Source organism: Anolis sagrei, chromosome 2, assembly GCF_037176765.1.
Source record: "Anolis sagrei isolate rAnoSag1 chromosome 2, rAnoSag1.mat, whole genome shotgun sequence".
NCBI classification, from domain to species: domain Eukaryota; kingdom Metazoa; phylum Chordata; class Lepidosauria; order Squamata; family Dactyloidae; genus Anolis; species Anolis sagrei.
This window is the reverse complement of record NC_090022.1, coordinates 127,112,220-127,125,630: the sequence shown is the minus strand read 5'-3', so window position 1 is coordinate 127,125,630 and position 13,411 is coordinate 127,112,220. Positions and strand designations below refer to the sequence as shown.

Below are 13,411 nucleotides of genomic sequence, written 5' to 3'. Positions count from 1 at the left end.
TTTGGTATAGATTCTTCAAGAAGTCTATTTCAAAATATATCTGAAATTTTAAAAAGACTGTTCTTTGTTTTTCTTAGACAAACGTCTAAGAACGTGTTGGTTGCATTAAAGCTGGAGTTCTTGAGATTGCAACATAGTTCTTTGTGAAGAGATTATTTAGATTTGTACAGAGTTAATGTTTCTCAGTGGGTTTCACACTGCCCTTTCAGATTCCATGCTGGTGTTGCGATGGTTGCCAAATTTTGGTTTTCTGTGTTCAGGATGATGTGTTACAATTGTTATTTTTTAGTTCAAATAGCAATTTGCTTATTCTGTATTTTGATGACAAATTACCTATAATCCTAAATTTTAATTTTACCTCTGTTTAGGCTAGAGTGCCATTGACCAAATTGTACAAACATTTATATCTTCTTTGTTAAGACATATATTTTGCTTTTATTTTGCAGGTGTACATTCAGGTTTCCCAGTACAAACATCAAGATTACATTTACAGCTTTATCCAATGAGAAAAGAGAAAAACAGGAGTCCCCACAGTCCCCAGTGAAACCTGTACAACCCCAGATATCTCCCCTAACAATAAACATTCCAGACAACATGGCTCATCTGATCAGCCCCCTACCTTCTCCTACAGGAACCATCAGGTATTTAGGTTTTATGCATACATAATTTATTAATATAGAACTTCAGAATTTAATTTTACCTCTGCTTAGGCTAGAGTAACATACTGAATCATTTGTTGTTTCAAATGTGATTTCTGGCATCAAAGCAGTCTTCCATGCAGCTTCTAAAATTATCCTTTCCAATGTGAACAAAACATAAATACGTCCCAAGAGGAGTAATTGTGATTATATACATCTTCCTCAGGGGACACGCTACCATACATGTTATTGTTGATGCACATGCAAACAAGATGAGGGAAGATCTAGAGATCAAATTCTTTTCTTTATTAACTTATAACTTTATTACAGGTTTAACGTCTTCTGTGGGTTTGGGGGTGCAGTGCCATAGTATCTTGCATTTTTTTTCATTTAACACAATTGAAAACAACCTGGATGGAAAATTGTTCCCAGTAGAAAGACATTTATCCTGCAAAGTAAATTGATTTACATAACTTTGCTGATTTTTCTTCAAACAGACTCATTTAATATTAGTAATAATTGATTAAACAATTGAAAATTCTGTTCAGATTTGAAATAAAATGTGCTTTCAGATCTCAGTTCAGTGTGTATACTAATAAATGCTAAAATGTCATAGGAGAGGTGAGGGTGGGGGGGGGGGGGGGGAGCAGTAAAATAAATGGCTAAACTTGCCAAATAACCTATAGTAGGGTTGTTTCTCAGGCTTCTTGAGGAATAGTACTTGTTGACAGATTTGATTGTTTCAGTAAATACACCATGAGTGACAGGTTTGTTTAGTTTTTCACACTGCAAATGAGAACAGTCAGGTTACATGTAGCAATGCATTGGCTTGTTGGCAAGAAATTGTAATTCTTGTTCTTTCCTGCTTTTTTATTCAGCCACCTTAAATGAGCTCTTTATTTGTTGCTCCAGTTACACATTTTGAGTAGAGCAGTTATGTGTATTGGAAACAGCACTTGTTAGCGACATGCTGTTTTAAGCTACCCTGAAGATAGCGTTGTGTAAAGTTGAACTTTAAAGAACTGTTCCTTAGAATTTATACATGTGCGGCTACTTCAAATTCATAAAATAGTTACTACTTTCATACTTGAGGTCTCAGTGATTGTTTTTCCACTAAAGCTACCAAAAGCATATGACGGTGAGTTGGTCTGTTGGTTGTTTCAATAAAGTATTCCAGTAGAAATTATATCAGATTCTTTAATTGCATAGTTACTGAATGTATCAGATTGTTTGATATATACCATTTTGTGGAGAATTACTCAATAGTGGCATAGCTGACTCATCTTTCTGTTCCCCAGTGCTGCAAATTCCTGCCCATCTAGTCCTCGTGGCGCAGGTTCTTCAGGGTACAAAATGGGTCGTGTAATATCATCTGACCTACATCTAATGGCTGATAACTCACAGTCAGAAAATGACAAAGAAGCATCAGGGGGAGATAGCCCAAAGGTAATTTTTGATGAGAATTTATATGGTAAAACAGATACTCGGGTCTACTCTTTACACTAATGGAAATGACTTGGTTAGAAAACGCAAAAGTAGCAATAATCCCTAAATATGATTTAGGGATTCAGACTGAAAAACAGCCTGCACTCAAAAGCATCCATATAGATTTGCTTGTCATATAATTTCTATTTTATTTGTGGATGGTGCAGACTGTGGGATGCAAAGAAAAATATCTTCTCATGGAGAACCTAACACATTTTGAATAACATATTAATTAAAAGTGTGAACAGCGTGACAAAACAGAAATCCTTTCTACCACTTAGCAGCCTTGTGTGTGACATGCTGAAAATGAGCAATAGAACACTGCTCTAATTACTAAGTAAAAGTAGTCCTAACATTACAAGAATAAATTGTAATGTTAGGTTATGTTGCCAGGTGCTCTGGGTATTTTAAACAGAAATGTGGAGTTTGTTTCTAAAAGTTACAAAATGAAAAAAAAAATGAAAAATGGGTTATAGGTGGTAGCTAGAAGTCGTATATTGTGAACAGATCAAAACTTTGTTCATTTGTTCAGTCGTTTCCGACTCTTCGTGACTTCAAAACTAAAATGTATCAAATCCCTTTGGTACAGGTCTTGGAAAATTGCATTTTATAGCAAAAGAATGCATATCTTCAGCATGTTTTTTTTATTCCTGTAAAATTTGTTTAGATTGATTTGGTACTGTTTGGAAACCAGCTCCTCAAGTATAGTACATATATAATTTACATTACAAAATCACACCATTGTGCCGGCAGGATTGCTGACCAAAAGGTCAGTCGTTCAAATTTGGGGAGTAGGGTGAGCTCCTGTCTGTCAGCTCCAGCTTCTCATGTGGGAACATGGGAGAAGCCTCTGACAAAACCTGAGGAACGGTGTGAGCATTTCAGGTGGGACTGTCATGGGTGGTGGTTATTGGAGTGACCACGATGGTGTGATTTTGTAATGTAAGATATCCAGGCATCCCCTGGGCAATGTCCTTGCAGACAGCCAATTCCCTCTCACCAGGAGCGACTTGCAGTTTCTCAAGTCAGTCCTGACACAAGAGGAAAAAAAACATTGGCACCGTGACCCAGTTGTAGATAATACATATAATTTACAATGTAAGACTACAAAGATTTTGCTTCACTTTTTTTCTTCAGCAAATACACATTCATAGTCTCTATTACTCTGATACACTTCTTACAAACCAGTTAACATAGAAAATGTAATTCCCCTCAGTCTCTTTTTCTTCACCCCAACTCAATCCCTCTTCCAAGCCTTCAGCCTCTTTCCTCCTCCTTTTCATCACATCTTTTCAACAGAACATCCTTCTCTGTCTTTCCTCATCAATCACTATCCATATGCAAATACATTTGTCCTGTGTACAAATAAGAAAAGTAAGAGATAAAAGTTTTTATGCATGTGTAAGATAGTCCCTCTCTCTTCACTGCCGCCTCTCCCTACATAGTTTTCCTTATAATCAAAATGGAACTATTTTCGCCTCTCTTCTCCCTCCCACCCTGCTTTTTTAACTGTAAAAGTTCATAACTTTTCTTCAAGTATTCATAGACCCCAAGGGTCAATACATTGTGTGCCTCTGGGAGATCCAGAGCTGCTGCACTGCAAGAACATGAGTTGTTTATATGTGCAGTGTCATAAAGATCCTTCATATCCATAAATAGTGTCGTAAAGATTGTTTCTATTTACTGCTGATGTGTTCATACTTTACTTTTTATATTGCAATCAATAGAACCTGATATTTCAGTGTTATCAAAGGGATAAGGGATAAACTGATTTTGTAATGGAACTATTTTATCTTTTTTTTGTAGGATGACTCAAAGCCACCTTATTCCTATGCACAACTAATAGTACAAGCAATTACCATGGCACCTGATAAGCAACTTACACTAAATGGAATCTATACGCACATAACTAAAAACTATCCTTACTACAGGACAGCAGACAAGGGCTGGCAGGTAAACCTATCTAGTGTGGTTTCAAATATAATAATAAAATAATGATTGAATGAGTGTCTAATGGTTTTCCCTGTTTCATTTTATAAAATAAGCCTTGGAGCTTTCAAAAATAAAACCACTAATTGTTTCAGTTTTCTAAAATGGTGCAATATGAGACTCTCTTTCTTTTATGTTTTGTCACCAAAACAGCCTAGACTTTATTTTCAGCTAATTCCCAGCTTCAAAGAATGCCATGGCTTTAGGGAGAGTGGGGTTTAAAAAGATGGTACCCAGAACTAGATGTCTAGGACACTCGCAGGTTAAAAGTAACACGGCTGCCTGAGATGCCATCGCTACGTAATCGAGAATTCTGTGCTGTCTTCTCCAGGTTCTACTAGCAGAAACACTCAAAACTGAATAATGTATACTCTGATTTGAATGTTTTGTTTAGAGGTACCTTCGACATTGCATGAGCTTGCAATGCACAAAATTTGAACATCCTTGCATCCTGTGTGCCTCCAAAATCTTCTCTGAAGAGCCCTCAGCTTGCCACAGCACACTTGTTGAGGGAATTGGGGTCTATGCTGGGAGGATAATTTTCTCTGCAGGTGGATGCCATTCTATTAGCAGATGGACCTAATTTGATGTTGCCTTGGACTTTGCAAGGGGCCTGTTAATAGCTGTTAGAGTGAAGTTAACTCTGGAAATTTTTCTTGTACAAGTTGGACTGACATGGGGTATGCAAAAGTGGTGACACAGATATGGGAAATATTATATGACTGACTAGAATGGGTGAAGAAAATACAAATTTAGTGGAGAATGCCTTAAGATTGACGTCTATATCTTCCTTATATTTTGGTCCACGGTGGTGCAGTCAGAGGCTGCCTGCATATTCCACGCTTTTCTAATTCAAGAAAGTTCATCTTCTCTGATTCTGAAGAATCTCAAAGACATTGCTGTATGTGTAACAGAGATTTAGCACACTGTAAGTTTGAGAGCCAATGTAGTGCACAACCATGATGGCTTTGAAAGCATAGACTGGTATAGGTTGTTGGTGAAGAAGGAAATGAGTTTGTGGACAGGTTTAAGGAAAAAGATATGATGATGTAAAACCACTAAGCAATGCCAATAGCTTCCCCATAAGAGTTTTAAATCTTGGGTTTTTTGAGAAATATTTGATAATCTTACTATTTGAAGTATTTATATGCCACTTGACACAACAAAATCTCTGAATGGTTTACGTGAAGTAAACTTCCATTAATACTTCCATTAATAGTTAATAGAGCAGAGGATCTGAGAATGGTAGTGTATTTGTGGGTGTATAAATAATCTCATTCGCTCTCCCCCAAAATCACAATGAAAGACTGAGTTTTCTAATGAATGTGTAATGGCTGAGGACTGTTTGTGTTAGGAGTAGAGATCTTTGCATTAGGCCACATTCCAGCTTGATACTGAAGAGATGGATGATTTCTGTGTATCTTTTATATCCCATAGAATTCAATACGTCACAATCTTTCTCTGAATCGCTATTTCATCAAAGTACCACGTTCCCAGGAAGAACCAGGCAAAGGCTCCTTCTGGAGGATAGATCCTGCCTCTGAAAGCAAATTGATAGAGCAGGCTTTTAGGAAAAGGCGGCCGAGGGGAGTACCTTGCTTTAGAACCCCACTGGGACCTCTCTCTTCTAGGTAAGGAATTGAAGTTGGGGACTTAAAAATATACACCTGCAGGGGTGTCACCTTAAGTATAAACCAGGATTTTCTTGGTATGGAGTAACGACAGTTCTTTTCAAGTGAAAATATTGCTAAGGCTAAACTAAGTTTGTAACAGCAACACTCTTTCCAAATATGGAAGGGACATTCCACCTGAGTGATTTGTTCTGAGAAGCCATTAAAATTTCTTCTTGAGGTTTGGTGAGTTTTACATCATGTTGGTGGGCAGTATCGAAATGTACTAAGCCAATACATAAATAAACAGATATCCTTATTTGAGATGTTACATTTCCCTCAGAATCTCATATTGGCTGGTAATGCTGCCTTCTTTCAATTTTAGTCCTTTTTGAAATGTCGCACAGTGTATTTCTCAGTTGCCTCCAAACATTCCCTGTGGTGGTTATTTGCATGTGTTTGGCTCACACGGTGCCACTGCTCCATTGTCACAAGTGTTCGATTGCATTAGTGGTGTAGCAGTTGCCTAAATTCTCTGTTCCCGCACAGTTGCTACTTAGAGAAATGTCCAGTAAGTGATCGCCCCAGGGGTACCTCAATTAAAAGTGTTGCTGGGAAATCCTTCTTCAATAGCAACAAATAAAAATCCCCCCCCAAACCCCCCCCCAAAAGATACTAGAAATAGAAACAACATAGAATAGGTCAAGTTTTTTTTATATACCTTAATAAAAAGAGCAATATTATAACATGTTCCAAAAGATTGAATGTTTAAACAGTAAATACAACAACCAGAGTAGGTAAAATGTGCTTAAATAAACAATAACATTTTAAATTTTCTAGAGACAACTTGAAATCCTCTTTCATAGATTTTCTCAATTTTCATCAGCTTCTACTTTCCTCATGATTTCCATTTTGGTTGCCAAGCATATAAATCTACTTTTTTTTAATATGATGGGGACAGCTGCCCGAGGCATGCTGATCTGCTTTCCCCATTTTTTCTCTTATTTTGCTGTTCAATGCTGTTCAATAAAGGCTGCTGTTTACCTTGCCTGTTGCAGGCTAGCATGCACTGTTGCAATAAGATTGCTTGGAGTAGAATCCCACTTGACACTTCATTGCATTTTTACTGAAGACACAAACTGCAACCTAGCCAAATGCCTACTTTTCTCCGGCCTGCCTTCTCCATCTCTCCAGTGCTGATGCTGCTTAAAACAAAAAGACCTTCCAACTAGACAGAGCATGAGGAGTAAAAGAGAGAATGGGTGAATGTAAAAACCACTTTGTAAAAAGGGCCTTCTATGTCAGAGGTTTTCTTTACTGAGTCAATGTGTGTGGTAGCAGAAATGAAACACAATTCAAAATGGCCTTTTGATTGAAAATTGTTATTTTTGGCTTGCAATGTAGCTTGAGCCATGCCTTCTTAATACTCCTTTTGAACTTCTCTTGTCATATCTATTTTTTTTCTTTTTTTAACCAGAAATAAATGCTTCATAGTGAAGAAACTGTAAAGCAGGGAGTAGCTTCCCCTGGGTTGCTTTTTCTGTGCTCCAAGCCACTGTATCCAGCTAGCTTTGTCCCTTGTACTGTAGGGAGTTCTTGCATCCCTTACAAACACATGTTTGAAAGCAATTAAAAAGCTCTGGGTAGGTGGCTTGATTTGCAGCAAAAATCAGTTGAGCTGAACAGCCCATCACCATTAGCTTGTTCAGAAGCCGTTTAAAAAAAACAAAAACTTTATTTTTAAACTCTGCCTCCATCTCCCCTAAAGGACTCAGGATGGCTCTACAGTTAAACATAACACGTTAAAATGTAAAACAACAATATAAAACAAAGCAAGATAAGAACAACAACATTATAACAGAATATAAAACACTGATCAAACCAACTATTTGCCCTATTAAAAGCACTTTGGAAGGCTTAGTTCCAAGTGTCCTGTGCAAAGTACTGTATATTTGAGCCCTACCACAAGAAGCAGGCAGTAATAGTTTTGTTCTGAAAGACAGTCTTCAGAGTTAAGTGTTGGGAAGATACAGCTTTAGATTAAGGGTGCGGACTTGATCCCCTTTGTTCTGGGAATAAGACTGCCTGTCAGCATAGGTTGAGTTGCATTTTGTAATAGTGAGTTGGAGCCAGACTTAACCATGCTTCAAGTAGACTATTGAAATCAGTGAGGAGTCATCAGTAATTTGTGTTCTTCATGGCAGGGGATTGAACTGGATGGCCCTTGTATCTCTTCCAACTGTGATTCTTTTGTGAGTTCAGAAATGTTTTATTTAAGCATGATTAGGTATGGAGGCAACTTAATATATTTGATGAAGGGAGTACTTGTTTCTTCCAGCTGGCACCAACAGATACCTCTGATTGTTTTGGGAATAGCCTTTTTCAAACAGTTATTTTCAGAAAAGGTTTCATTAATAGTTTAAGCTGTACTAAGAGTTAACTAGATTTCATCATGTCTAGGCACTTAAGACAAAATATTTAATGAAAAGTTAGCAATTCTTTCACTACAGATAATACTTCTCAGTTCACATCTGTTTATGCAAGGATTTCTCTTAAAGAAAGTGGCAGCTCTGATAATGCTGATAATGCTTAAATTAAAATAGTTAAAATTTGTAGCAAACTCTGTTGTTAGGAAAGCCAAGGAGAACAGATAAGACCAAAGCTATGACAGAAATACCTGATTTAGAGAAATTTGTATTTGATGATCCTACCAGGCATACAGTTCTGTTAATTTAAAAACTACCTCATGTTCTTAAGCTCTTCAGCAGAAGCCATCTAGTTCACTTCAGAGATGCATACACAATAAGGAATGTGTAGTTCCACTTAATCAGCAAACATAGATAATTTGTATTGTATATATGTTTTATGCTTTTAAACTGAATATTGTTGTTTTTTAAGTGTTGTAAACCGCAATGAGTCGCCGATTTAGGCTGAGATATTAGCGGTATACAAGCGCATTAATAAAATAAATAAATAAATAGAATTTCTTGTGAAAAATGTGTGCATTAAATGATTGTGTGTGAGAGAGGTGGATAATTAATCCTAACCATTCTTAATTTAAAAGTAGTTTGTGTTGTTATCTATTTGCAGAAGTGCCCCAGCTTCCCCTAATCATTCTGGGGTTTTATCTGCTCACTCAAGTGGTGTGCAGACCCCAGAGAGTCTGTCAAGGGAAGGGTCTCCTGTCCCAATGGAGCCTGAGCCTAACACTATTCAGCCAAAATTAGCAGTAATACAAGAAGCACGGTTTGCACAGAGTGCCCCAGGTGAGACTTTCATAGTTTTTTGTATTCAAATATTATAAAATTAACACTGGATGTAGACTGATGAGAACATGAGGTAGACTTTGCTTCTTTAAAAAAATGAATTAAAATGAAAATAAAATGTGTAAATGTACTATTTTTGGTGAATGATAGAAATGCCTACTTTTGAGATGCTGTGAGTAAATCATCAACATATAAGCAAGAGTTGAAACACACATCAGTGTCCATGGTGATGTTCTTCAAGTGACATGAAGGCTATTGCAATGAGATACCTTTGCACATATTGATTACTCCAATTGTTGATGGCTCTCAAGAAGTCACAAAGTGTCTCCTTTCTATGCCAACACTGGTCTGAGTTTAGGAAGGACAGTCCTGTTGATATGAATGGGCTATTTGTCTTACCATCGTGGATATCTGTATGGCTACACTTGTAAGATATGATAGCATACTATGTTCAAATTTTTCAACACAGAACACTTGTGTCTCTCCCAAGTAAGATTCTCAGATGATCTATTCAAAGAAACATGGAAAAATAAGTTCAGATATGAATTGGCTCCAAAAGTAGTGTCTTGTCTCCCAATAGTATAGTCATGCAGAAACACATGGCTGGAATGCAAGGTTTAATTTAAAATACCCTGTTTCACTCCTTGCTTACAGATTAGTTTCATTCTTTGTTCACAGATTAATCTGCTTTCTGAAGTTTGCTGTGTTTGCTTAGAAATTCATAGTCCACCAATATAAACTGATCAGAGATAGTGGCTCAAGGAGCCACAGAGAACCAGAGTTGCACCCATAAAGTAGAAACTGGATGTGTCCCCAAGTACAAGACCAAATCTGTATTTGCATTACTACAGATCGTGGTTGAGTGATTATTAATTTATTTGTTAGTTGGATGTTTGTCCTAGTTTTCCTTCAGCAAGCACAAGGTACTGTACATGGCTCTTTCCCCTTTATCCTCACAGTAACCCTGTCAGGTTGAATCTTCCTGGTCCAGCACTAACACCTGTGCTACATCATTGGGTCTTGGGAGGCTGTAAGAGAAACCCAAGGCCAGTCATTGAATCCATGGCAGAGATTTTTTAAAGGCAGTTTCTAAACAATCAGTTGTGTTAGAGTGTTTCAAGGTTCCAGAAAATGCTTGCATTTAAAAACAAACAAACAATTTTTTCTTTTTTTCAAAAAAGCACTGTGGTTTATCATGAAATGCATGTGTAGTCTGAAGAGACGAAAAAGTAAAGATACTTGATTTTGTTCAACAGTCAAGCATAAGTCTTATTTTCAGGGTCTACTCAAGGTAGTTGTTTTAAAGAAAATTAAATATCATAGATATTTATGCAAGGGCCATGTATGCAAGGGCCATCTAATCCAACTCCTTGCTAAAGAACTCTCCAGAAATGGCAATCCAAAGTCTGTTTAAAGTCACTTCCAGTAGGAGACAACAATTAGTGTCAAGAAGTTCTTCCTGGTGTTCAGGTGGTTTCTCTCTCTCTCTCTTGCAATTTGAATTCCTTTGTTTGTGTCCTAGTCTCTGGAGCAATACAAAGCAAACTTGCTCCAACTTCTATAGCATGGCTTCTTAAACATTTTTAACTTGCAACCCCCTTTTGCCTGAGAATTTTTGACATGACCCTAGGTACAGTATATGGTATATAAAATAGGTATACAAATAAAACATTTATTAATAATACTTTATAATGACATTTATTTTAAAACAATTATTTGATATAATATAAATTTATCATTTATTAAAGCTAAAAGCAAATTTGCATGCGACTGAGACAAATGTGCTTTTTTATTTATATACGAAGAATTAAATATTGTGCGAATAGATAATACTGCAAAATGTAGTGCATCTTCAGTGTTTTTCATACCATACTGGCATGTTTGGTTTCCAACTTCAAGTGGCAGAATATATTCTGTTGGCTCTTAATTTTTCTCCTGAATTGGGGGACCACAATGGGGGTCTGTGCTTCCAACTTAAAAGGTCCCAGGTGTCTGAAATGAACTCATACCCACCTTCTTCTTGTTTTGTGGTCTGTGCAATAGTTGCAAACAATCAATATCCTTTCCTCCCCCTCCTCACCCCAGAAATAGGTGGTATTAGTCCTTCCCTTTCTACCCAGGTTGCAGACAAATTCTTCTTGAATTTTTAATTGCAGTTGACTGACGCTTTTGATTTAAAGTGTGCATGGTTTTTGAACCCAACTTAGTTTTTTAGAATCAAAATTTGAAGGGAATAATTTCTGAAACAATAAATAGCCATCAAGCAAAATCAGCATTTGCAAAGTTTGTTTAACAAGGCAGGGTAATTTTCTGTTTATGAAGTCTAGCTGAGGCATTTGCTAATGCTAACAGATGTGTGTAAATGTCTGAAACAGCCACTAGGTGGCAAGGTACACCATTTTTTCACAACCCCAGATTCAGTTAGGGTACCCCAAATGAGGTTGCAACCTACAGTTTAAGAAGCTTTGTTCTGTAGGACTTCCCTTCAGATATATGTCTTTCCCTGGCCAGTGAGCAATTATCATAGAATCATGAAAATAGTATAATTGTTTGAGCTTAAGAATCCAGTAGTAATTTCTCTTCCAACTTAACTAGTATATGTACCGTATTCTCAGTACTACATCTGGCCACTCCATATGACTCTGCCACTGCCTTTTTTCTTCAAATACAGGATGGTAGTTGAATTGGCTGGCAAACTGGTGGAGAGCAACCAGCAGCTGGTTTGATTCGAAGAGTGTCAGCATAGAATATTTTGTTCATTGTGTTCCTTGCAGAGGCTCAAAGGATGTTGGACACTGCTGGTCTTAGTGTCTACTATAGCATAGATACCCCTCCTGTTCTGTCTTCTATGCTGTAGAGGTGAATAGGCTTATCGATGACAAAGTGTTGGGGCCTGTGGGTGAAGCCAGATGGGAATTGACAGTAGAGTTTCAGGCAGGGAAATTTCACACTTGCACTTGGAAAAGCTGAGGATTGAACCTAGGACTTCCTTCTTGCAGAATGTATGCTTTACCACCGAGCTCCTGGCCTTCCATGCTTAAATATGGGTTCTGTGATGGGAAAAGGTAATATATAAATTAAATTAAATGAAAATAATAATAATAATAATATGAAAATATGAAATGAAAAATAAATGACTTTTTATGAGTGAATACATAGATTCTTGTATTAACAGTTGCTCTCACTAGTTTTAGTGAATGCAACACTTCTGGAGACAGAACAAATATAGTTTCTGACTCTACATTATTGATTATTCTGTTAGCTGTAGAAGCTGCTGGAGGGAAGGGAGAAAAGTTCCCCTCCTTTCACTTAAGGAAGAAATTGTTCATGGTTGTATGTCAAAATACATAACCACCTTTTCTGTGCTTTTCTTTTGGTAGGATCACCCTTATCTAGCCAGCCTGTTTTAATTACTGTACAGAGGCAGCTACCCCAAACGTTGAAACCTGTCACATACACTGTTGCTACTCCTGTGACAACATCAACATCCCAGCAGCCCGTAGTACAGACGGTTCATGTTGTTCATCAAATCCCAGCTGTGTCTGTCACTAATGTGACTGGATTAGCACCAGCAACTACTTACACTGTAGCTGGACAAGCAGTGGTCACCCAAGCAGCAGTGGTCACCCAACCAAAGGGTGAACCTCAAGAGAATGGAGATCACAATGACTTGAAAGGTGAGAATTTGGCTCTCTCTTCCCTAGAGCGAATGGAGTCCAAATATTTTTCTCTCCCTTGGATATAAATGGAAAAACTGGTTTGAATGCCATGCTGTTTTTTTAAAAAAGAAAGATATGCAAAGTTTGACTTTTTCCGTACTTTAGATCAAACCTGATTTTAACATGTCCTTATTTTTCCACATCTCTAGTTAAAGTGGAACCGATACCAGCCATTAGCCATACAACTCTAGGAGCTGCTAGTCGGATCATTCAGACATCTCAGACGACACCCTTACAGACGGTTACTCTAGTACAACAAACACCTCTAGGTCAACACCAGCTACCAATAAAAACTGTCACCCAGAACGGAACACACATAGTACCCATCACCACAGCAATTCAAGGTCAGGCCAACAGTGGTAAGCATTTGGAGTGATGTATGGGAATGCTGCAAATGTCCTTGTATAATTATGGTGCCCAGAATGTATTATTTGTAATGGCTCAATATTGTTGCAACCTACAGTTCTTAAGCATTCTTAAGCATTCATTCTTAAGCACTTGACTTACTTAGACATAACTAGTATCTTGGTATTCTAGGGGCCCATCTACATGGGCCATGTACCTCAAAGTTGACTGGAGTGAGGTGCTCTGGATCAGCTGGCTTGGCAGGAGGTGACCGTCTGCACTGTGTGTTAACATGCCATCCTGGTGGATAGAGGGGATCTGAGAGGCAACACTGGATCTCTACCCTTACTGCTTCCTTG

At 37.6% G+C, this 13,411-nt stretch overlaps 1 protein-coding gene across 3 annotated transcripts in view; it reads left to right on the top strand.

The window, feature by feature from the left end:
- The window catches only part of FOXK2 (forkhead box K2), a 43,413-nt gene that overhangs the window by 24,260 nt on the left and 5,742 nt on the right, over positions 1-13,411 (top strand). The window contains exons 2-9 of one of the 3 annotated variants that reach the window (XM_060764456.2): positions 447-641; positions 1,937-2,084; positions 3,930-4,076; positions 5,550-5,743; positions 8,813-8,988; positions 11,988-12,053; positions 12,369-12,665; positions 12,857-13,051. In XM_060764456.2, the coding sequence (XP_060620439.2) occupies positions 447-641; positions 1,937-2,084; positions 3,930-4,076; positions 5,550-5,743; positions 8,813-8,988; positions 11,988-12,053; positions 12,369-12,665; positions 12,857-13,051 (1,418 nt within the window). Of the gene's footprint in view, positions 1-446; positions 642-1,936; positions 2,085-3,929; positions 4,077-5,549; positions 5,744-8,812; positions 8,989-11,987; positions 12,054-12,368; positions 12,666-12,856; positions 13,067-13,411 lie in introns of all 3 variants that reach the window. The other 2 variants (XM_060764455.2, XM_060764457.2) reach the window with 2 other exon arrangements.